A 26,530-nucleotide genomic window follows, 5' to 3' on the forward strand; every position below is an offset into this window, starting at 1 on the left:
CTTCCTTCCTTCCTTCCTTCCTTCCTCTCTCTCGGTTCACTTGGATTTTAATATTACTAGATTTTTAGGATCTTCTGTAGCATAATAGGGCAAGATGCAAGGACCTTGAAGTTCCTGAGCCTGGAGTGCCCAGGTCTGTGCACTGCTACTCTGTGCGCTGATCCCACTTGTCCCTTGAAGCTTCCAGTCTCTTCTTTAGACCTTTCTTGTGACCACTCTCCACCCTTTCTGCCTCTGTACACCAATTGTTACAGGTCACATAGTGTTGCTTGTAACTTTTTTTGATCTGGAAGGCTACTCTACTTGTTTGTGGGTTCCTTTTCCATTATCCTTGGGCTTCTGACTGACCTCATACATTTGTGTGTTGGAAAAGGCATTTAGTATAGTTTCTTTTTTAATTTTGTGATTATTTTTTTAAATCTGTGATGACCTTAGCTGATATGTGGGAACTGGGTGGCTTGCCTCTTGTTCAGACAGCCATCTTCAAAGGAATATCTTGACATCTTTATTTCTTATGTTCTATTTATGGTAACAGAGTTTTGGATAATGAAATATATTCTTGTAATGACACCACTTATATTACTGGATCTAGACAATTTCTGTCCCTTTTACTATGTATTCTACCTTTTAGGGACTCTTAATCTTATAGGGTCCATACATGCTGGAAATATGTAAAGAACTGTTGACGTTTCGAGCTTTATCTCATGTTCCCAAGACAGCATTTTAGCTTGTTTACATTTAGCATGTTTCTGTATCACTCTAAGGTTTATAAAGTATTTTCATAACCCTGCAGGATAGGTATTTCAAATATTATATTCCTATTTAACAACTGAGGAAATTGAGTGTTAAGGAAGTTAAATGACATGCCCACCCATTGTAAAATTATTGTTGAAGCAATCTTAGATCTCATTATACAAAAACAGGTCTCATTTTAATAAAACCATTCTGCTTTAGCATCTGGAAGGTACTGACTATCTTCTCCTTAGGGTAATAGTGAATGGAGCTATTAGGTATGTTAAGGAACAAAGTCTCCTTATGATAAATGTAATGAATAGCGTATTGTACATATTCTGTCTACTAGGTTCTTTGATTTTCTCAGTGACCCTAGAGGCTGGTACTGTAAGAGCCAAGCCCCATCTGCAGCTGGATGATGGTTTATTAGCATGTTTTGTTAGGATGGTACAATACTGTGTTAGGTTTATTATAGGCAGTGAATTTAAAGATTAAATTATAATTTGAGATCTTATGAATAATTTTAAGAATCCTCTACACAGGTATCTTCAGGAGGTTGGTTATACAGATACCATACTGGATGTAAAATCAAAACGGGTACGAGCTTTGTTGGGCTTTACAAGTGATGTCACTGAGAGGGAAGATGAGAAAAACCAGGAGTCAGTGATAAATGGAGCGGAAGCTGAAATTAAAGAAACCGTGATGATTGGGTAAGTGTTTTATCTGGGAAATACTTAGTTTATAGTAAATAGTCACCTTTTAAAAAATAGTCACCATATTTTTGTTTTACTTTAAATATCATTTTTGTATCTAAGAGAGCTAATGAAAAACTTCAATTAAAGTTCTCTTTTGTTAAAGAATTGAAATTTTAGCCATTTCTGATTAAGAAGACAGAACAGGGAGATTGAAATTGGTTGTTTTTAATCTAATCACTTTAAGTATGCTTTTGAGTCTTTGAAACCTGTTTAACTGTGGTGATTGTAGGTTTCCATCTAGATTTCTTTACATTGCTTGAAATTTGAATATTAAATATAGGCTTCAATATTTTGAAAAAATCTACATATTCTTAAGAAATTAATAGAAAATTGTGTTTTAAATTATTAGGTAATACTTTGAAATTCATTTCAAATGATGAAAGTATGACATTTCTTTGTTAAAAATTTAAAATTATTCAAAATAATTTGAAATTATGAAATTAATGTCTAGGTACAGAAGTTTTTAATTCATTTTTATTTCAAATAAAATAGCATAAAACTTCCATGGTTTAAATAGCTATTTTACATTAAAAATTCACTGACTATTATGATTTTCTTTTTGGAGCAGGTATTCCAAAATTCTGTTTAATTGTATATAGTTATTACAAAACATATGTGAAAGTAGTTCATTGTTCTTTATTGAAAAACCAATACTGGGATCTAGAATTAAAATTAAAAGGTACAAAATCAATGAAGTTTTATATATATTTTTATTATAATGTCTATATCTTCAGAGGAGATCTGAGTTGACCTTCATATAGAAATTGCAGTAATGACCTAACTCTATTTAATTAATCACATACATAGATTGTAGAGGTAGGCATAAAATAAGACTCTAAGAAGTAACAAAAAGAAACATTGTCATCTGTTTCCTGGGCCTTCACTTTCTTCTTTAGAAAGAGTGATATTAAAAATGTTAATGTGTTCTTAAGGAAAGTTGCCAGATCTGGTGATATATGTTGTCTGTGTATCCATAAACCCTTACAGTCATGAATTCTGGTTATATTTTTATTCATTCTTATTCCCTCATTCCTCATTTTATCTTTAACTAACAAGAACAGAATCAAAATCGTTATAGAAACCTCCAAAGGAGGTCATCTGATTTGGCATAGGCATTTATCCTTTCTCTTCAGACTGACTAGGATGAAAGTGCCATTCCCAAATCAGCCCATATTTTGAATTATAATAAAAGTTTCCATTAATACAGTTTTGGAATGAAATTCATTCACTTTTTTAAATTTAGGCTAACTGTAGCTAAATACTTCAATGAGAAAGAAGCCTTATGTTTTGCTTCCAAAGTTCAAAATTTTTCACCAAGTTGTATTCTTTACACTTGAGGGACCATTTAATAAATTCTTGAGCAGAATTCAAGCCTGGAGCTCATTAATTTCTAAAAGATAATGATTTCCTTGCCAGTAGATTCAAGCGTTGTGATAATAGATTTTTTAATACCAGCTTATTACTTCTAAATACATTTTTATTTCCTACCTATTTAGAAGGGAAAGGATTCACAAGTTTCGGATTAGATTTTACTGATTGTCCATTTGTTTCCCCCTAAACTACTTTTTTCCTCTCATAGATTACATAAACTTTTTGTTCCTCCTTCAATACAGAAGGAGAAGATGGGAAGATTATTGAAAAAAAAAGTAAAGCATTAAAATGATATGAAGGTAGTAATAAATGAAAAAAATTTACTTCAGTTCAAAAAGGGCTTCTTTACATGAAACTATAGGTATTTTATTTGCTTTTCCTTCTCAGTATTGGGGCTATTTGCTTCTACAGGAAAAAAGAGATTGAAACTGCTTCAGAAGATAATTCCATAATTAGATTATCATATTTGCATCTCAGATGATGATCCATTGTTAGAGTGAAAGTTTTACTCTAATATATAATGGCAGTTAAGGCAATGTCATATGTGGGTATGCGTATCTTAACATGAAAGAAATATGACTACAAAATCATTCGAAAAATATATAGTAGGCTGGAACAGCTCTCCATTTATACTTCCTCAAACCTTTCTCCTGGAAATTGTTGATTTATATAGGAAACTCTTTAGTCTATAATTTGGGGTGTGGAATCATGGCAAATAAGAATAAAATGAGCACTTGAAATGTCATGGATTAATGTTTTCATTGAAGTTTACTTTCTGTTAATTACCTGAGATGTGTATACTTTAAACTAGGAAACCAGAGTTAACAGATTCAGCCTCTGTACTGGATACTTTCAAATTCCTTGAAAATGCAGACTTCAGTGATGAAGATGATGAAGATGATATTGATGGGAGAGAGAAAACCATCATTGATACTTCAACGGTGGGTCATATAAGTCAAAAAATATAAAAGTATCCAGTTAACCAAATAAACGAGAAGTAAAAAATCATTAATCCGTGACACTTTTTGGCCCTTAACTTTTTTCTGTGAACTATAAAGAAATTCCTGTGAAATAATTTTTAACTAGTATAGATCTTAAACTCGATATATAACTTTCCTTTGAAAATCTCCGTCTATTTCACTGTTATCAATAATCAAGTATTCAGTTCAGCTAGATGACATTCCTAGATGACTAGTGTTAAGTATTACAATATTGTAACAGTGTTGTGTCACTCGTTATCACACAGCAGAAACCCCGGTACTCAATAGATATGATTATCAAAATCTGGTCAAGTGTAAGCCCTTCTGTAATATTGAATTTAGGGAAACCTCCCTTTCCTGAATTCTTTAAAGCAGGGATTCTTAACCTGTAATACATAGACATAGATTTCAGAGAGTTTGTGAAATTAGATGGGGGAAATTATTTTTAAAATTTTCTTTAACTTCTAAGTGAAATTTAGTATTTCCTTCAAATACTTAGCATTTTTCAGAAGTTTGATGTTTCATGGGTTATTCATAGTTTCAGTGTTGCCATTGATTCTGGAATATAGCAGTTCTTATAATGGTAATCACTGTGTGTGACTTTTATTTCTTTTTTCTCAAACTATATAAGTTCCTTGAAGGCAGAAAACTTGTCTTTTATGCTTTTTTAATTTACTTCACAGTTCCATACTCACAGTTGAGTTTCAACACTAATAGTTATAGAACTATAGAATTTCATAGTTGGAAAGGATCTTAGAGAACATGTAGTCCATCTTCCTTTCTTGATAAGTAAAACTCATTGCAACATTTGACAAGTGGTTTTCTAGTCTTGAAGCTCTTTAGTAAGTGTAGAGAACATAAAAATCAAAATTAAGCTGGTATAGTCATTACTCAAGTAAAAATGAAAGAAAAAATTTTTTTTTATGTTTAAAGGCACTCCAGGTGGATCAGAAAATGCTGGTTGTATTTTCTCTGTGTCTCTTGCTACCAGGACACTTTTCATTGGGGAGAGCTTATGTAACCATCTCTCTGTTCACTATATATATTTTTAAAAATACATACATTCTAAGGGAGGAGATAGAGGAAAGGCAGCGATTTCCATAGTAATCACTTGGCTCTTATCGTCATAAACATTCTGGGTCAGTAGCATCCATTATCAGGAGAAGATGAAAGCTATCTGATTTTATATTTCTTCCACTATTACTGTTATTGACAAATTGCCATTGCTATTCTTGTTTACCATATCACTCATATTCCTTCTTTTAGTCCTATAAATAAAGTGATTGGTGGGAGTTTGTAATTCACCTTACCTTGGTTATCCTAATTATTTTTTAACTACTGGCTTTTTGCTATCTACTACAATATCAGAAAAGATATAATGAGTAAAAGAAAAGTTATTGTGCATATATTTTTAAAATAAAGTTGCATTAAATTCATATTAAGTAGAGGAATATTTTAAATTTTTATAAATATCAAAATCTACTAAGTAATAGTTTGAATTTATGATTCTGCCAGGGAATTTTATAGCTTATCCCTGGTTAACAGAGGCAAATGAAGACTGGGAATGTGGATTTGTAGAGCTGGGCAAAGTGACCACTATTATTCTCACAATGAGAGACGATATAGGAAGGCTTAAATGCTTTGCATATTTTTAAGATATAATGAGTCCCTGGGTCACTGCATTAGAGAATTCCCATGCTGTTGATGGATATTTGCTTATGTCCATGAAGGATGAGCTATAACATGCATTAAGAATTTTAAAAGATTATTTAGCCCATGTCATTGCATACACTCAGGTAGTTTATAAATTGATAAGAAAAAGTTAATAATTGTTGAAAAATAGATTGATATATTAAAGAAATTCATGGATAATGACTTACTAATGATTTGTAAACACTTCAAAAAAAAAGGTGATCACTTGGAGCCAATATGAGCGCATTAAGAGAAAGTCACTTTTAAGTAACTAAATTTCCATTTTAAATATTATAAAATGAGTTCACATACCATGTAAGTTGTCAGATACCTTGATGAAAACTAGACATTTGAAATTTTTTATATTCTCATACAGTAGTTAGAGAAATGTGAATTGCATGAGTACATTTAATTCAGTTTAACAAACAATAAGCTCTTAAATCAATCAAAAAGTATTTATTGAGGGTCTACTATATGCCAAGCTCTGTAGTAGCACTGATACAAGTACAAAGAATGAATTATTGAGTAAGTGTACTTTTGAGGGTAGAGTTTGATTTGTTTTTGTTTTTGTTAGTGCCTTACACATAGTAGGTACTTAGGAAATATTTGCTCAGCTGAAATGATTTGCAAGGCATTAATTTAGCTTGTGCATATAAAAGATAGATACTATAAAATTCTATTGGTTAGTGCTTGGAATGCCAACTTAATGGGTAAAGAGAGGCAAGAGGTGAATATAAAAATACCTGTGACAGGAGAGTGTATGATAAATACCAAGAACTCTGGGGAATGTGCTTTGGGAAATCTGAAGAGGGAGTGATCATTGAGAGACAAGGATATGGAACAACTTCAAGGAGGAGTTGAGATCTGGGCTCTGAAGAAAGGGAGGGTGCATATAAGTAAAAAAATGGAAAGGAGGAGAGTTTCAAAAGGATTCTCCTTAGATGTGGAAAATGGTGCAAGCAAAGGTCCCTAGGCAGGAGAATTCTCCATAAGAGGTGGGGAAGGAAAGAATCCTGTCTGGCTAAAAATGTTGTATGTATGAAGGAAAGAAATATGTATAAAAGTAGAAGAGATTGATTAGAGAAAAATTGTGGAAGGCCTTGAATGTCAGAATTAGAAAATTATTGTGAATTAAGTAACCACTTCAGGGAATACTGACTGATGATTTTCTCTCATCCAGCAGGGAAATTTGTAGTCACTATAATTCTTTTAATGTGGTCCCTTTTTTTTCACATTAAATTTTGTTTCATTTTTGATTGTGTTGGTTCCATTAAAAATTACTGTTTTTAATAACTTAAACCTTCCATGAAACATGGTGCACAAACCATTTTTCCTGATACTCTTCTGATGCATCATAATCATTAATCAGTTTTTACTTTTAAACTTAAATGGCTAATTGAGACAAATACTTCTAAGATCATTCTTTTACCTCTGATTCAGGCAATAAATGTCAAGGGCACAGGTTCAATTAGCTTTTAGAGACTACTGAGCAGATTTTGTTACTTTAACAGCTCCAAACAGACTTCTTGTCAACTGCCTTGATAGCACCAACTTCAACAGTCTGTCTCTTATCATGAAAAACAAAATGATCTACTAGTTCTTTCCCCTTACTCATGATTTAGATGGGGACACAGAAATGTCCCCTTGAGAGAGGTGTGAGAGATATTATACATTTTTTGGTAGTTGGTTAATTTTACTCACATTAGTCATATATTTAGGTCCCCGAAATAAACTGTACAATTGCAGGATGAGATGACCTGGAATGAAAGTTCACATTTAAGAAACAAACTCCTAAAACTTGGAGGTTTTAAGTTGACCATTAATTAACTCAAGATGAAACAGTAGTGTTATGTAGGTTACTAAAAATGGCAATTAAGTTTTGGACATATTAACAATAAAAGTAAATGTCCATGTTGAATGACTGAATCTGCAGTATTGTGCATAATTTTTCATGTGATACTTTGAGAAGTACATAAAATTAAGTACATCCAGAAGTGGATGATCAGGGGTGGGGGAGTGGGGGTAGAAAGATCAGGGAACTTGCCATATGTGAAAGAGTTGAAGTGAAGAAAAGACTATAGTGGGAATGAGGGAATAGAACTCTGATAAAACAGGAAATAAGATTAAACTGTTCCGTATTTGTCCAAGTACCAGTACTAGCACAATGGGTGAATTTTGTTGGGAAGTAGATTTCTTTGTAGCAACCTTGTAATGATTAAACCTGATCAGAAAGAGAATGACTTGTATTATGAAAGAGATTTCTTGTTACTGAAAACCTTCAGAGATTCTGTGAGCATGTTAGGAATTAATTGGGAGCAAAAGGGATTTCTTCTTATATCCTTTCAAAGTCTATGAGTCTGAGAGGCTATAACAGCCTTTTGAAGATGGTGACATGTAAATATCTTATCCAAGCACTTCTTGAAAACTTCTTACTAATAGATCTAATATTGGATTTTCCGTTATAATGTCTTCTCACATTTGTATAGTGCTTTTCACTTTTCAAAAGACTTACCATTTATTTTATATTGTGCTTTGAGCTTCATAGCAACCTTGTGATATAGTTTGTGAAAGTGTTTGTTCTTATCTTTTTTATAGTTTGGAAATCTGAAACCTAGAAAATGCTCTTAACTTGTTAACCAGAGGTAGTCAGTGATCCAACTTGTTTTTTTTTAAAAAAAGTTTTCAGCATCAAAACATTAAGCTTAGTTTCAGTTTTCCAACTAAATTTGAATCTCCATAGAGGATTTCAGTAGAATGTGCAATGAAGTAATATAGTTTTTTATTACACTTGTCAGTCTTTCTTCAAAGCTGTGCCTCTTCCTAAAAGTTCAAAGGCTTAGTAAGTTAAATGAATAGAAAAGTTGGTTGTAGGTTAGATATCTGTAAGTAGGAAGAGCCTAGAAGGAAATGTAAGATGAGAGAAGAGTAAAAGAAACAAGTGAAAGATTTTAAGTGTGGAATTCCATAGACCCACAGGAATGAATTTCTAAATTCTATTCTAATTCCAAATTCTATTCATTTGAAACCCCAGATAAGGGAATGGTATATTAGAAACAAAATCTTTTGTGTTAACAGAAGATGAAAAGCAAGGGATATTTTATGGTGTTCTTTTAATTGTGGATAAAACTAGCATGTGCAAAATGCAAAACTAGTCAACAGTGAGATGCAAGACCCCGATTTTCTAATATAAGGATAGGGATAGGTACTAGACCTGGATTTTCATTGATATAGGGAACTCAGAGATGGGGAAACTTCTATTTAAATAGATGAGCACCTTCTATGTAGCTTTTTAGTCTTAGACAGTTGCCTAGAGCAGAGGTATTAAACTTGCTGGTCCAGTAAGACTCCTGAGTGTGACAGGATCCAGATTAAAATGCAATTGGTAAACATTTAACAAAATAAATAAAAATATATACAACATAGAAAATGTTCATCTGTAGTCTTTTAGTTAATATGTGGCCTGCAGGAATCCATCAATTTGGGTTTGACACACTTGGCCTAGAGCAGTAAGAGGTTAAATGCCTTAACAAGGGTCATATACAGTTAAGTATATGCTAATAACTGGAATTGAAATTTTGTCTTTTTGGTTCTGAGGCAAACTTTTTATCCACTGTGTGAGACTGTCTCTCAGTTCTAAAACAGTAACAGCCAAAACAGCTCTCAAATTTCTTTTTATCTTTTAAATTAGAAATGATTCCTTTCCAATAACTTCATATATACCAATTAAGTTTAGCTTTGGAGAGAGAAAAATAACCAAATTATTCACCCTTCTGAGGTAGCTGCAAAATTTGATGGGGAAACAACTTTTAAATGACTGCTTTAGAATATATACTACCTACATTTTTTACAAGTAAAATATACATCTCTTTGAACTGACTACTATATTCAGACTATATTAAATAATTAGAATGCACATTTTAAAGGGAAAATTGAGTTTTCCAAATTATTTATATTAGGATTTTATCTACTTGATTTTAAATAAGTTCAACTTTTGTTCTAGTATTTTAATTTTATATGTTTTTTTCATTAGATTGTTAGGAAGAGGGTGTTGTCTGATAGCAGTGAAGACCGAGATACAAAAGAAGCTCTAAAGGAGTTTGATTTCTTGGTTGCACCAGATGAAGGAGATGGAGAATCTAGAAGTGCAGGCGATGGAACAGAATGGGGTAAGAAAGTTTAATAATTCTGAATGGGGGATCTGAGAATCAGTCAAAGAAAGGGATAGTTGGCCTACAGTATAGCCTTTCTCAAGTCTTATTGTATTGATAGTTTATGAGCTTTTTGCTGTTAACTTTTTATATCCAGAGCTTTAAAAAAATCTTGCCAACTCCTTTATATATTTAAAATGTGACTGATAAATTAAAAAAAGAATTTAATGTGACATGCAAAGTTTTAAAGAATTTTATGTTTTATAAAGAATTTCTGATTCAAAATTTTGTATCCATTGAGTATAAGAACAGAGTAGAGAATTTTAGAGTTCTCGTTTGCTATTGATTGCAGAAAGAAATGTAAGTCAGAAAGCTGTAGCTATTTATCTGCTTTATTCAGATCTGTGATTTTGAACCAAGATATAGAACTATTTTGCACAAATTTATCTCAAGTGGTAGAAATAATCTAAAAAGTCAAGTAACATAAAAGCAATAATTTTTTTCAGTTTGTGGATGAAAATAAATTATTTTTACATGGTTTCTATGGTATAGAACCTTATAGTAGTCTGGAAAATAAGTAATAACTGACAGAAAGTTAGCATAATTATAAATCTTACCAAGATGATTTATTCTATTCTTTATTGGCTTAGAGTAATTTCACTTTGAAGAATGCTAGAACTAGATAGATGATACTTTTAGAAGTTATGTACTATTGGAAGAGACTATCCCTTTTTATATTAAAAATATATGTACCTATATATTATATTTGCTGGTATATATGCATATATAGATAGAAACGTATATGCAAAGTAATCCTTGATGAAAATCACTAGAAAGGAAGATTGAGAGTGAATCAGGAAGGATTTCTGGAAGAAGCTGTCATTTGAACTGTGTCTTAAAGGAATCCAGGGAGATAGGGATAGGTAAAGGAGGGGGATGATTCTAAGTTTGTGAATATCCACACCAAGCATATGCAAACAAATGGATCATCAAATGTGAGGAAAAGCAAGTGGACCAGTATTAATATAACCAAATGCAGAGGAGGAGCAATGTATAAGGACTTAAGAGAGTTAAGTTGAGATTGAATTGTAAAGAGCAGAGGATTTTATATTTGATCATATAGTTAATCAGTAGAGTACCTTTAGTGGTTACCAAGTAGTGGTAGTGATATAGTCTTCTCTTAGCTTTAGAATATCTCTTTGGTTGTGTGGAAGATAGATTAGAGCAGAGAGAATGCAGTTGAGGCAAGAGGTAATAAGGGTTTGAATTAGAATGAGAAGGAGATTTATAGAAGAGATGTTTTTTACACATATGGAAATGACAAGATTTTGGCACCAGTTGGATGGCAAGTGAATAAAAGGAATGTGATACCAAGGTTGTGACTCTGGTGGACTAGAAGAATGTTTTTTTTTAAAACAGAAATAGGGAAGTTTAAAAGAGATCTGGCATATGGAACATCTCATTTGAAATATCCAATAGACAGTGATATTGAAATAGATTTCAAGAGAAGAGATAGAACTGGGAGTCCTCTATTTAGGGATGATAATTGATCCCTAGAGAACTAATGAGGTAATAGAATGGCATAGAACTTTGGGGCATATTCAGTTAATAGGTGTAATATGGATAGTGAATCAGAGAATGAGGCTAAGAACACAAGAAGAGATAAGGAGAAGGATAACAGAGAGAGAAGTGTTATCAAAATCCAAAGAAGGTATGTTCAAGAAGAAAAGGTAGTCAGCAATATCAGTTGCTACAGAGAGATCAGGAAGGATGAGGAATTGGAAAAGGCCATGAAATTTGGCAGTTTGGGAGATGATCAGTGATTTTGGAAATATCAGTTTCTGTATTATGGTTGGATACCAGATTGCTGATGCTTCTGAATAAGCTCCAAATAGATATGAGCTAGTTATAAAATAGCATATCTCAAACAAATTAGAGGAATAAGGAAGAAATTATCTTTCAGTTCTGTGGCTAAGAAAGTTTATGATCAAACAAGGGATAGAGAATATTAAAGAAGATAAAATGGACAATTTTGATTCCATATGTATGATTATGCAAGTAAATTTAATATAACTAAGATTAGAAGGGAAACAGGTAATCCTAAAAAAATACTGTTAGCAGTTCTCATTTCCAATCTACATAAGGAACTTATTCAAATGAGAGTAAGAGACATTTCCCAGTTGATAAATGGCTAGTGGGTATGAACAGGCAGTTCTTATAGGAAGAATTCCAAGCTATATATAGTCAGATAAAAGATGCTTCAAATCACTAATGATTAGAGAAATACAAATTAAAACAACTCTAAGGTTCTACCTCACACCCATTGATTGGCAAAGATGAGGGAAAAAATTAAAAAGACAAACGTTGGAAGTGCTGTGGGAAAACAGGCAAATTGATTGACCTCAGAATTAGTATGAATTTTCTAGAGTAGCTTTTTTTGTGGCATCAAGTAGTTGGAAATTGAGGGTAGCCCATCAAATGGAGAATGACTGAACACATTATGGTATATGAATGTGATGGAAAACTGTTGTACATTAAGAATTGGAGAGAGAGTTTGAGAGAGACCTGGAAAAGCTTTAGTCTGTTAGTCAGGAAACACTTATTAAGTGCCTGTTATGTGCCAGGAGTTATACCCCGCCCTCCCCCCACACACAGAGGCACAAACATGCACACATGCAAACAAATAGCTGTAGTCAAATATATGCCCGATAAATAGGAAATAATTAAAAGAGGGAAGGTACTAGAATTAAGAGGGACTGGGAAAAGCTTCCTAGAGGCCAAGAAGATGAGATTTTAGTTGGAACTAAAAAGAATCCTATGAAGCCAATAAAGTGAGATGAGGAGGGAGGACTTTCCAGGCATGGATTTTGGCGAGAAGAAATGACCAGAGCCAAGACATGTAGTATCTTTTTCAAGGGATAGCAAGGAGGCTAGTGTCATTGGATTCCAGACAATGTGTCAGGGAGTAAGGTTAAAGAAAACTGGAAACATAGGTGGGACTTGGTTATGAAAAGCTTTGAATCCCAAACAGAGAATTTTGTATTTGGCCCTAGGCCTACCCTTTAGGAAAATCATTTAGTGGGTAACTGGAGGATAGAGTGGAAAGAGATGTATGGCTGACAGAACTACCTGCAGGCTATTGCAATAATCCAGGCATGAGGGTGATGAATCTGTACTAGAGTGGTAGCAGTGCTAGAGGAGAGAAGGGGCAGATTCCAGAGATGCAGCAAAGTTGAAATTGACAGGCCTTGGCAATAGATTGATTATGGGGAAAAGGGTGAGAGGGAGTGAGAAGTCAAGGATGACACCTAGATTGTGAGTCTGAGGAACTGGGAAGATAGTGTTGTCCTTGACAGGAATAAGGTAGCTCAAGGTAGAGAGAGGGGAGGATAATGAGTTCTCTTTTGAACATTTTTAAATATGTTGAGTTTAAGATGTTTATCTACTTTGAGATGTCCAAAGGGCAATTGGAGGTGTGAGATTAGAGATCAGCAGAGCGGATGGGGCAGGATAGGTAGATTAGAAAATTGTCAGCTTTAAAGATGGTAATTAAATCCATAGGAGCTGATGAGATCACTAAGTGAAATAGTATAAAAAGAGAAGAGGAGAGAAGAGGACCCAGGAAAGAACTCTATCAGATTCTAGCACTTAGAAAATATGATCTGGATCAGCATCCATCAAGGGAGCCTGAATCAGAATGAGCTGATGGGTAGGAGGAAACAAGAGAGAGTCATGTCCTGAAAACCTAAAGAGAAGAGAGTATCAAGGAGCAGAGGATGATCAGTAGTATCAAAGGCTACAGAGAAGTTAAGAAAGTATGAAGAAAAGGTAATAACAATGGCAGTTAAGATTTCACTGGGGACTTCTGGGTGGAATAGAGCCAAGAAGCAGAGTAGAGGAAGTGTTCAGTTGAGCCATTCCAACATTCTCCTCCAAACATTTAATTTTAAAATAATTCCTCAAATCAAATTCTGGAGTTGCCAAACCTGCAAAAGGTCAGAGTGAGATATTCTTCCTGCTTTAGACAATTTTGGCTTTTGGAAAGAGATCTGTGACACTAGAGGGAGGAAGTGAGGCTGAAGCCCAAGAGGATGAAACACCATTTGGTGGGGTGAGGTGGTGGTGACAAAAATAACAACAGCATTGGGAATTCTCAAGCTGGAAATGATAAGGGAATCGTTCAGAATGAAGTTATCAGAGACCCCAGTGTTAGCACTGGACCCACAATCAGATGATATTTGGCAACTACATAGTCCCTACACTCTCCTGGGTCATAGTTTAAAGGTGGCCTTTTAGGTCAAGAGTGAGCAAAAACCCTGAGAGGCAACTGTTTGGCAGCTCCATTGTCTGTCTATACCCATTTCTGGGTCATTGCCCAAGGTCAGGAAGGAGCAGCAGGGGAAATGGAGCCCTGAGGATCAGTATCACTTGCAATCCCAGAGGATCAAGAACCCCTATGAACCTACCAGAGCACCAATTAAGTGAGCAGTATACTTCTTCCCATGTATCACTGTGGAAGCACTGAAAACTTCTAATCTCCCGGAACTAGTACTGAAAACAGGAGTGTGAAAAAATCTGAAACTTGACACCTTGCCCCTGTCTCCTCTCACACCAGCAACATAGCCCAACATTGATTAATATAAAGTTCCAAATCAAGAAATAGAGTGGAAAATGAGCAAACAACCACAACAAAAAGAGCCCAATTGTGAAAATTTACTTTGGTGACAAGGAAGATCAAGAAACAAATTCAGAAGACAATGAAGTCAAAATAGCTACAAGTAAACAACCTTAGGGGAAAACGGTGAATTGTACACAACCTCAACAGGAATCCCTGGAAAAAAAATCTAAGAAATTATTTTCAAAATCAAAGTAGTAAGGGAAAAATTAGGTAAGGAAATGAAAGCAAAAGAAGAAAATGATGAAAAGATAATTATTTGGTAAAAGAGGCACAAAAATTGCTGAAGAAAATAACACTTTAAAAAGCAGAATTGACTAAATGGAAAAAGAAATGTGAAATCTCACAGAAGAAAAGAATTCCGTAAAATTAGAATTGGGCACATTGGAGCTAATGACTCCACAAGACATCAATAAATAATAAAACAAAGTCAAAAGAATGAAAAAATAGAAGAAAATGAGAACTATCTCATCTGAAAAAAAACACAATTTACTTGGAAAATAGATCAAGGAGGAATAATTTAAGATTTCTTGGAATACCTGAAAGCCATAATCAAAGCAAGAGCCTAGGTAACATATTTCAAGAAATTGTCAAGGAAACTACTCTGATATTAGAATCAGAGGGTTAAATAGAAAATGAAATAGACCCCCAATTACCATCTAAAGAAATCCCCAAATTAAAACTCATAGGAATATTGCAGCCAAATTCCAGACCTCCCAGACCAAAGGGAAAATACTTCAAACATCCAGAAAGCAACCATTCGAATACCATGGAGCCATAGTCTGAATCACACAAGATCTAGCAGCTACCTCATTAAATCTGGAGGGCTTGGAATATAATATTCTAGTAGGCAAAAGATCTGAGATTACAATCAAATATATTCTACCTAACAAAACCTAATAAAGTCCTTCAATGGAATGAATATTCAATGAAATAGAAGACTTTCAAGCATTCCTGATGAAAAGACTATAACTGAATAGGGAATTTGCAACTGAAACACAAGATTCAAAAGAAACATAAAAAAGGTAAACATAAAAGAGAAATTGTACCACTCAATAAGGTTAAACTATTTACCTTTCTATATGAGATGATACACTTATTTTGTAAGAATTTTATCATTTAAGACATTTAGAAAGATCCTATATAAAAGAAAGTGCAAAAGTGAGCCAGTTATGTTGGGATGTTATTAAAAAATGGATAGATAAGAAATAGGGATGCCATGGGAAAGGAGGAAGGGAGATGAAGAATGGGAGAAATTGTCTCACTTAAAACAGAAGAGTTTTTTCAGTGGAGGTGAAAATAGCTGGGTGAAGGGGAAGTCAGTCTTTGAACCTCAGAAATAAATTGGTTCAAAGAGGGAAAATATATGTAAATGTACTTAATTGGTAAGAGAAATCTGTTTTACCCATCAGAGAAATAGAAGTTAGAAGGGAACTGGGGGATGATAAAGGGAAGACAGATTTTTTAAAGGGCAATAGTGAGAAGCATTATGGACTTTAGAGGAGGGACAGGATAAAAAGAGAGTGAAGGATCAATATAAGAAAATTGGATGTAGGGAGATGTATGGCAATATGATTAGGGGGTTAGCATCAGTAGGACAGTATATAATTGAACTGGTTCATCAGAGGAGTCAAGATGGGGAGATGGCCTGAGAGAGAACTGAGGGAGTATGAGGGATTGGAGGTGATGGTGAGGATGAAGAGTAAATTGGTAAGAGAAGGCAAAGGTAGAGGTGGAAAGCCAATAGATTATGGTCAGATAAGGGAATTTTGAAATTCTTGAACAAGGAGGTGATATATTTTTAGATGATGACAAGACTGAGGGCATGACCATTTTTGTGTGTAGCTAAAGTAGGGTGGAAGAATGGGTAATAGGAAGTAGGTTGAATAAGTAAGTAGTTAGGGTGTTTGAGGACTTAGACAAGTCCCCATTGTCATGCCCAAATATGAGGGCAGGTTGTTGTACAGGAGAGAAAAATGTTGAGCCATTTTGAATTCATTGAGGGAGGAAGGAACGTGTCCTGGAAGTCTGTAGACAAGGGCTACAAAATTGTTTTGATAAATAGGAGTTGCTAAACCTAAAAGAAAGAGACTACTGAATGATGGAGAGATGAGGAATATCTGGGAATGAAGCATCAGTGGGAAGCAAGGAGTATTCCAACTCCCACGTGGACTAGTGAACAAGGAGAATAAATGGAGTTGAATATGAACTTAAGCAGAATGAAATGAATAGAACCAAGTAAACAATTTACACTATAACATGTATTGCAGAAACAAAACATCCTAAAGATTTAAAATCAAAGAAGTGATCAACCATGATCTCAGAGGTTTGATGAAGAACACTGCCCACCTCTCTTCATTAAGAGGGGATAGACATATGCAGAATGAGGAACACGTTGTTAGAAATGGCCAATGTGGGAATTTGTTCTGCCTGACTGTGTATCTGAATCAAAGTCCTTCCTTTCCTTTTTCTTCCTTTGTTCCTTTTTAGTGGAAGGGACAAAGTAGGAGAGAGAAAAACCTTTAATTATTGAAAAAAGTTAAGAAATGGAATTAAGGAGAAATGAAATATAAAAAACATTTCTATAAAAAGCAATTGGAGAAGATATACAGCAGGATAGCTAGTGGGGATGCAGCAAGGTTTTGTTTTGTTTATAGGTGGGGAGATGAATATATTTGTAGGTAGAAGAGAAGAAATGGATTGAGTAGGAGAGAGAATGTTAGGATTTTTTCTTTAGATTTTTCTTGGGTCTCAAAAATTTAATGTAAATTTTTTTTTCAGTATTTCTGGCAAAGAGTTTTAATTGAGCCTTATAAAGCAGTTCAGTTCTTGTCACCATAATTCCAGAAGAAAAACTGGAGGTCATCTAAAGGAAAATGACCAGGAAACTTGAAAACATGCCATTTGAGGATTGGGTGGTAGAACCAGGGTTGTTTCATCTCAAAGAGTCTGAAGACTCAAAGGAAGTGTGTTCATTCTCTTAAATATTTGTATGGTTGTCACATGGATGTAACAAAGTGGCAACATAAGTTTTCTATTTTCTAAAATGATCTAAGCCCTAGAGGATTAAACTTTGGAAATGTTTAAAAGACAATGAAAATTGTTTTTATTATTCTTTTCTTTTCTTTAACCCTTACCTTCTTTCTTAGAACCAATACGTTGTATTGGTTCTAAGGCAGAAGAGCAGTAAGGGCTAGGCAATGGGGATTAAGTGACTTGCCCAGGGTCACCCAGCTAGGAAGTGTCTGAGGCCAAATTTGAACCCAGGACCTCCCATCTCTGGGCCTGGCTCTCAATCCACTGAGCCACCCAATTGCCCCCTGTTTTCATTATTCTTAAAGTTTTTACAGTAGTCTCTTGATACCTGTGCAAAAAACAACTTGCCACATCATGATTTCTTGAGATTTTTCAACATGCAGCATATTATAGCACATTTGCTTACTTGCTTTGGCATTTTATGCTTATAGTCATGCACACACCTAAAATAACTGGTTGTGTGTGAATTTGCAAAGGCATCTAATGGGGAAAATCTTCATGCAATTTTTTATTTGGGGTGAGATAATTTGAAGTTAAATTAAATATTGAACCTTGGTTCTGATTTTCAGAAACTTATCCAAAATTGTGGACTTGTTTGAGCAATGTGTTTTTTTCAGATATCAGAAATATGGATTTTTAGGGTCCTCTATGGCATAGCAGGACAAGGTAGTAGGGATCTTGAAGCTCCTGGGCCTGGGGTGTCTTGGTCTGAATAATGCTGCTCCGGGTGCTTGTCACTACTCACTGCTGCTTCCTGAAGCTTCTAAGAGCCTTACTCTGGGATTTTATGATTATATTGGGCCTTTCTGACCACCCTGAAGCTTCCTTGTGGCAGCCTTCCATTTTTTCTCTTTTAGCTGCTGAACCTTGCACTTACTTATACTTTCTCTGGCCTGTCCCTGGTCAGGTTAATATGCTAAAAATGGACTTAACTGGCAGCCCCCTTTCCTTATGCATATCAGGGTAGGACAAAGTCACTTAGTGTAGTTTCTCATTGGCTGTCTTAAGCATTATTCAGTCTGGTATGACCTTAGTAGATATGAAGTCTCTGGCTGGTCAGCCTCCTGTTCAGGCAGCCATTTTTGCTACAAGTGCTGACTTTTTTTCTTTACCTCCACTCAATATTTTTGTAAAAGGTAAATCAGTATGCCTTTAGTTGAAACCACTTAGTATAGGGTTTAAATTCACACTAAAATGACTCCTCAAATTACTGGTATATTTGTTTTTAGAGTTATAGCTTCAGTATTAGTAGATGTTAGAAGTCATCTGATACGAACACTTTATTTTGCAGATGAGGAAATGAGAATACAAAGTAGTAAAGGTCAAATAGTAAAATTATGGAGCTTGCTATTTATATCCAAATATTTGTCTATTATAATGCAACTTCATTTAATAAAAATATGATATAATGGCTTCCTATACAGAATTATAAAGGGGTTCTTCACTTATCCGGTGCTCTAAGAAAAATAGAAAACTGGAAAGAGTTATTATTTTTTTAACCTTTACCTTCTGGTGTAGAATTGGTATTATTGCTTCTAAGGCAGAAGAGTTGTAACCGCTAGGTAGTTGCAATTAAATGAACTTGCTCAGGGTCACAAACTTAGGTAGTGTCTGAGGTCAGATTTAAATCTAAAAGCATTTAGGTTCTCTATCCACTGACAGCTAGCTGCCCTTTGAAAGAATTTTTAGAGTTCTACATAGAAAATTTGGTATAAACATGCATAATCGTCTGTGTGACTTTTTAGGGGGGAAACTGAAGCAAAAATAATATACTTTTCCTTTTTCACTCAACTTGAAAAATTTGGAAAACTCATTTTTTAACCCTTACCGTCTGTCATAGAATCAAACCATATGTTGATTCACTTGAACTTTTTAGGCTATAATATGGTCAACATAACAAGCAGTCCACTAATTAACTTTCCTTGAGGAACCACACATTAGTATGTTATTCTGTTTCCATCAGTGTCTTGAATGCTTAACTCTGTTTCCTTAGCCAGTGATGACTCTCTTTCCTTAAACAGCATTAACTACCATGTCCTGATCATGCCATTCTGATTCCAGAATCTTATTGTTATACATATCTTCCATTGATTTAACCGCAGTAATTGACTATAAATGTTCCCATGATTATGAGTGTGAGTCAAGGTATTTCTTTTAAAGAGCAGTCTGCATTATTAAAGACTTAAAATACAACTATTTCCAAAGGATTAAAAATAAAAAATCATAGAGAGCAAAAAATAGTTGTGGGCAAATAAATATGTAAATGATATGTAAAATAAATATGTAACTTAACAACCAATGAGAACTTCAAAAAATAAGTGAAAATGATGTCGTCAGAGATGAGGGGAAGATGAGCTGATCTCGTGTTAAAAGAAAGGGACCACGGTTAGAGGACCAGATTATTCTGCTAATATCAAGTAGTATTAGGAGACATTAAAGAATTAATGAAATTAAAGACTCTAGCACTTTGGGTGAACACTCTCTAATGAGCTTTTGGGAGATCATTGAAGAGAGTTGCAAAGAATGGGTTACTTTTTCAGGCCATGCTAGATTCAAGCTAGTCTAGTTGAGATATGGGATTGGAATGAAATTGAGGTGTCCATAAACCAGATAACACCCAACAAAAAAGTTTACTCAACCATAGCATGAAAACAATATCCAACAAAGATGTGACATTGATTCTGTTGGTGTAGCTTCCCTGACTCCATTTTTTACCATAATCCCATCCCAGTCAGCTGTGTGTGTCAAGTCTCAGGACTGATATCATCTTGTGCTGTTCTTTTTAACTTAAGTGGTTAGAAAACCTCAACAATTCAAGGCTTAATGTCCTGGACTAATTTTTGAGAACAGTTCTTTACCTTTTTAAGAAAAATCTAGCCTAACATTTATAGGATAGATGTTCCCTGAACACTCCACCTTTTGATGACATTATGAAGATCATCTTTTTCTTTTTTAATAAGTTTTATTATACCTTCTTTTTGTTTCTTACACCATCCTAGTTGTTTCAGTTATCATTTCCCTTCTCCTTTCCTCAGAGTCATTCCACATAATGGGAAAAAAGTTTGCATAACTTACGAATTCATTGAAAAAGTCCAAAAACATGTATAATATCTTAACACTTGTAACCTCCCACCTCCACGAAGAGCTATGTTGGGGTATCTTCTCATATTTCTTCATTCAACTTCTGCTTGATCTTTATAATTTTGTTCTATTTGCTTTTGATTTTTTGGTTTGTAATTATTCTTTATTTCCTTAAGCAGGACTTTATAATTGAATTTATCTATCTTTTGTTATCTTAGTAGGCTTAGTAGGTTGAACTCCAGATATTTTATGCATTTTTTAGTGATTTAGAGTGAGATTTCCCTATTATTATTTTTTGCGTTTTATTATTATTATATAGAAATGCTGTTAGTTTTTGAGGATTTATTTTGTAGCCTGTAACTTTGCAAAAGCTATTATCTAAATTTGTCTCTTGATTCACTTTGATTTTTATCATCAGCAAATAAGGATAGTCTTATCCTCTCTTACCTTATTTTTATTACTTTCATTCCTTTTTATTATCCTATTGCTTTTGCTAGCATTTCCAGAACTTTATCAATTAATAGTGGGGAGAGTTGTTTCATTCTCATATTTATTAGGAAAAGGTTCTATTTTTGCATATGATGCTTGGTTTTGGTTTTAGATAGATGCTTTTTTTAATATTAAAAAAATGGTCCTCTGTGCCTATACTTTGTAGGGTATTTTAATCATAAAAGATTATTATACTTTCTCAGAGGACTTTTTCTGTATCTCTTGAGGTGATGATGAAGTTTTGGATGGCTTTGATTTTTAATGTGATTAGTTATTTCCTGATGATTGAACCACACTTGTATTCCTAGTAAAAATCTCACTTGATCATGTGAATAATTTCTTGGAAAAAATTGTAAATCTAGGAGTGTGACAGAACTTTGAGCCATTGTTTAATGATAATTAGTCTATAGTTTTCAGTGTTTTGTTTTTCTGTGATTTAGATATTAGTATTATATTTGTCTTATTAAAAATTCTGTTAGAGTGTTTTATTGCTCAATAATCTTTAATGTATAGATATTAATTGTTCTTTAAATATTTATTAGAATTCTCTTCTAGAGAATTTTATTTTGTAGCCTGTAACTTTGTAAAAGCTATTATCTAAATTTGTGTCTTGGCTAATTCACTATGATTTTTATCATCAGCAAATAAGGATAATCTTATCCTCTCTTTCCTTTTCTCTATTTAGAATTAGATAGTCCTGGGAGTTGTAGTGCCAGGGCTTACGACAATTTCAAATGACACAGAGGAGACTCGGGACCAGGAGTTTTTTCCTTTGGTAGTTTCTTTAGAGCTAGGTTTATATTCTTTTCTGAGAATGAGTTATTTTAAATCTATCTGTACAGTATTGCTCTTATCATGTGCAATGTTCTCTTGGTTCTACTCACTTTACTCTGCTTCAGTTTATGTGTTTTCAAGGTTTTTTTTTTTAAATCATCCTGCTCATTATTTATTATATTACATTAGTATTCCTTTACAATCATATACCATTACTTGTTCATCCATTCTCAATTCTTGGGTGTCCTTCCACTTCCTAGTTCTTTGACACCACAAGAAGTGCTACTATTAATATCTAAATATTCTCTCTAGAATGGTTGAAGCAGTTCACAACTCCTCTAGCAGTGCATTATTATCTCAATTTCCATCATCCTTTCCAACATTTGTTATTTTCCTTTTATGAAATAAGAGCCAATCTGATAGATATGAGGTAATTCCTTGGAGCTGTTTTAATTTGCATTTCTTTAACTAATAGTGATTTAGAGCATTTTTTCACATGGCTGTAGATAGCTTCAATTACTTTGTCTGAGAACTACCTACTATCATTTATCAATTGGGAAATGACTTGTATTCTTACATATTTGACTCATTTCTTTATGTATTTTAGAAATAAGAATTTTATTAAAGAAATATATAATTTTTCTCACAATTATGATTACTGTACATTTCCTCCCACCCTACCTACCCATGTCCATTCTCTTCTCTCCATCCTCAAAAATCTTTTGCTTTTTGATAACCACCTCCTCCAATCTATATTCCCTTCTGTTGCTTCTCTCCACCCCCTTTATTTTCTTCCCTTCCTACTTTGTAGGGTAAGATAGATTTCAATAACCAACTGAGTGTGGATGTTATTTCCTCTGAGCCAAATCCAATGAGAATAAGGTTGTAGTGTTCCCCTTCCTACCTCCCTCATCTTCCCCTCCACTGTAAAAATTACTCTTTCATTCCTCTTTCATGTGAGATAACTTAACCCCATTCTACCTCCTCCATCCCCCTTCTCTAGCACATTCTTCTTTTTCAACCCTTAATTTTAGTTTTTTGGGCATTATCCCATGATATGCAACTCACATTCTTGTCCTCTCTCTATTTAATACTCCTTCCAACTGCCTTAATAATTGATGAAGTTCTTAGAAGTTAAAACTATCATCACATATAGCAATGTAAAAAGTTTAACCTTATTGAATCCCTGATTTCTCTTTCCTGTTTACCTTTATATGCCTCTCTTGAGTCTTGTATTTGAGGGTCACATTTTTTTCCAACTGTGGCCTTTTCATTAAGAATGCTTAAAAACCATCTCTTTCATAGAATATCCATTTTTCTCCCCTAAAGAATTATACTTAGTTTTGCTGGGTATATGATTCTTAGTTGTAATCCTAGCTCTTTTGCCCTCCACGATGTCTTGTTTCAGGTCCTCTGATCTTTTAGTCTAGCATTTGATAAATCTTGTGTTATCCTGACTATGGCTCCAAGGTATTCTAATTGCTTCTTTTTAGATGCTTGTAATATATTTTTTTCTTTGAACTGGGAACTCTGGAATTTAATTATAATATCCCAGAGAATTTTCTTTTTGGGAACTCTTTCAGGAGACGATCAGTGGATTCTTTTCCATTTTTGTTTCATCATTTCATTCTAAAATATCAAGGTAGTCTTCATTGATAATTTTTTGAAAGATGATATCTAAGCTCTTTTTTCCCCTTATGGCTTTCAGGTAGTCCAATAATTCTTAAATGATCTCTCCTTGCTTTATTTTTCCAGGTCAGTTGTTTTTCTAATATATCACATTTTACATTTCCTTCTATTTTTTCATTCTTTTGGTTTTGTTTTATTGTTTCTTGATAACACTTGGAGTCATTAGCTTCCACTTGCCCAGTTCTAATTTTTAAGGAATTCTTTTCTTCAGTGAGCTTTTGAGTATTTTTTTCCCCCTGTTTGTCTAATTCTTTTTTTTAAGCAGTTCTCTTCGGTGGATTTTTATGCCTCTTTTTTATTTGGCCTATTACTTTTTAAGGTATTCTTTTCTAAAGTGTTTTTTGCACCTCCTTTATCAAACTGACCCTTTTTCATGTTTTTTTTACATCACTCATTTTTCCCTCAATTTTTCATCTACCTCTGATTTTAAAGTCCTTTTTGAGCTCTTCCACAAATTATTTTTTTGGACATGAGATCAATTCATATTTTTCTTTGAGGCTTTGGATACTTGTCATCTTCCAGGTTTGTTTTTTGATCTTCCCTTTCTCCATAATAATTTTCTATGTTGAATTTATTTTTTGTTGTTGTTATTTGCTCATTTTTTTCAAGCCTTTTTCTTAAAAACTGTTAAAGTTGGGCTCCATTTCTGTGGTAGTGACAGTGCTTTATTCCACACTTCAGGTTTTTTTGTTCAGCTATTTTTATTTCCCTTGCTGGAAGTCCTGTTGATAAGAGAACTACAATTCATAGTTCTGGAACAGTAGAGGAAACTCTTACCTTTTAAATTGATGCAACACCCTCAGCCAGTGACCTGGAGTGCATTTGGCAATTTTTTCTGTATCCTCAATTCTGGCAAAGTTTCAGGCTTCTGGGGAGACCCAAGCATTGACCCAAAGAGTTCATACAGCACACTTTTTAGACAGTAACCAAAATAGCAGTCTTCAGTGAGGTCCTAAAACTGCTATACTTAGTGGGTCTGGAGATTACTATCACTCCCAAATAAAAAAGTTAACACAAATTCAACAAGCAGCAATTTATATAGCATTTGTCATTTTCAGGGCATAGTTCTCAGTGAACCAGAATACACACCAGTTTCTAGTTACTGAATGATTATGAACAGTTTATTTCCTAATGCCTCAAGGTTAGTGGAATCTTATCCCTGCCTAATAAATAGGATTCAAGATAAATGGCCGGAAGTACCATCAGAAGCACAATGTCCACTTGAGTAAAAGGCTTTCTTATCCAGGAAGCCAGTCTCTCAAGGCTCCTCTTTCTTTACGTTGTCCTTCCTCCACTTCAGCTGTAAAGTCAGTCCAATCCAGTCCTGGTGATTTATGCCAAATATTTTGGATTAGGCCTGATTCAACCAGTTCTTGTGGTTCAGGTTCAATATTAGAACAGATCTTGTACATCATCTAACATCTATAAAAGTAATTTACTTAGTATGGAAAAAATATTCAGCAAGGATACAATATTGATTCACTTGGGTGCAGCTTCCATTCTTCTACTTTTACCATGGTGGCATGCCAGTCATTAGTGCCATTCAAGACTGAGGACCAAGCTGACTCTTTTCTCTAGACCAGGGGTCTGCAACCTTTTTGGCCTTGAGAGCCATAAACGCTACATTTTTTAAAATGTAATTTCGTGAGAGCTGTACAATATGTTTAACACTGAATACAAGTAAATATGTGCATTTTATGTAAGAACAACACTTTTAAAGTATAATAAGTCTCTGAACTATTTTTAATAACGTTATTATGTGCTAACTAACCAATGATGAATAAAGTACATTAATGAGACTTCTGGTGTTGCATGGTTTTGCTGATTATTAATCAAAATTATTTTGATTATTAATCAAAAAACAAGACTTAATGGGGCACTATAATACTGATATAACTGCACATATACATATGAAACTCCTTTACACTAAGAAAATTGCTGAAATAAAGAGAGAAAAATTCAGGGAAGAATACTTTTTCCTCTCCCTCTCTCAAGTCAGGCAACAGGAGAAGAAAAAGCTGCCGGCCTGCTGGTTAAGCCATTTGGCCACATAAATTAAGTAGGAGATTAAGAGATTACAGAAAATAACATGACTTGTGTGCAGGCATTAGTAAGTAGTGGGGGAGGAGGGTACCTTTTCATGGAAAACTGGCCAGGACACATCACACACATTTCCTGGTACAAGTGTTTATCAATGCTGTCTACTCAGTCATTCTGTATCAAATGAAACAACTACTGGGGAGAAATGCTTCTCACTAATGAAGCATATGTAAAGATGTAATCTGACTATAGTTCCCCTTTAAGAGCAGGTAGAAAAGTTAAAAACAATAACAATCCCACAAATAGGGAGTGCAGACCCCATGAATACACTGAGATAAAGCCATGTAAATCAGAGGAAGAGGGGTAGAGAATGTAGACAAAAGTGATCAATCACTATACAGAACCCCAAGATGTCAGTAACAGATGTGGAAAGAGTAAAAGGAGGGCCGAAGGAGGAACACACAGCACACCTACCAAGCCGAACTAAAGACCAGGATTTGTCTCCCGCGGCAATATCAATGAGGGAGCTTCTATCTTAGAAGATAGTCGCAGTACTGAAAGGATCATGTGATGTATCACATGACACACAATGTCATGTGTAAACTGTTAGTTACTGTGCTGCGAATGACTTTATGGCTCCTGCAGAAAGAGCCATATCTGGCCCTCAAAAGAGCCAGATATGGCTCGAGAGCCATACGTTGCCAACCCCTGATCTAGACTTTTGTCCTTAGGTAGCCAGGAAGTCATATCAGCAGTGTGAGCCTTAATCTCCTGGATCCGTGGTCTCATGTTTTAGGAAAACATTTGGAGTTGACATTGTTCCTATAGTTGCTATCTGTATCAACAGAGGAATCTAATGAATCACATCATAAATCCATTTGAGTAACTTTTAGATCCCTTTGTTGTTTTTAATTTATATTTTTAGTTAACAAAAATCAATGTTATTTTTCTCATTACCACCATTAAAAAAAAAAAAGTTCTTGGGGGCAGCTGGGTAGCTCATTGGATTGAGAGCCAGGCCTAGAGACAGGAGGTCCTAGGTTCAATCTGGCCTCAGACACTTGCCAG

The 26,530-nt window shown here is 34.3% G+C and overlaps 1 protein-coding gene across 1 annotated transcript in view; it reads left to right on the forward strand.

Moving 5' to 3' along the window:
- Nucleotides 1–26,530, forward strand: part of STRN (striatin) — a 158,324-nt gene that overhangs the window by 82,409 nt on the left and 49,385 nt on the right. The window contains exons 6-8 of the mRNA XM_044659585.1: nt 1,275–1,442; nt 3,670–3,799; nt 9,561–9,696. Coding sequence (XP_044515520.1) covers nt 1,275–1,442; nt 3,670–3,799; nt 9,561–9,696 — 434 coding nt within the window. The remainder of the gene's footprint in view (nt 1–1,274; nt 1,443–3,669; nt 3,800–9,560; nt 9,697–26,530) is intronic.

This window comes from Gracilinanus agilis, chromosome 2 (assembly GCF_016433145.1).
Source record: "Gracilinanus agilis isolate LMUSP501 chromosome 2, AgileGrace, whole genome shotgun sequence".
Lineage (NCBI taxonomy): Eukaryota > Metazoa > Chordata > Mammalia > Didelphimorphia > Didelphidae > Gracilinanus > Gracilinanus agilis.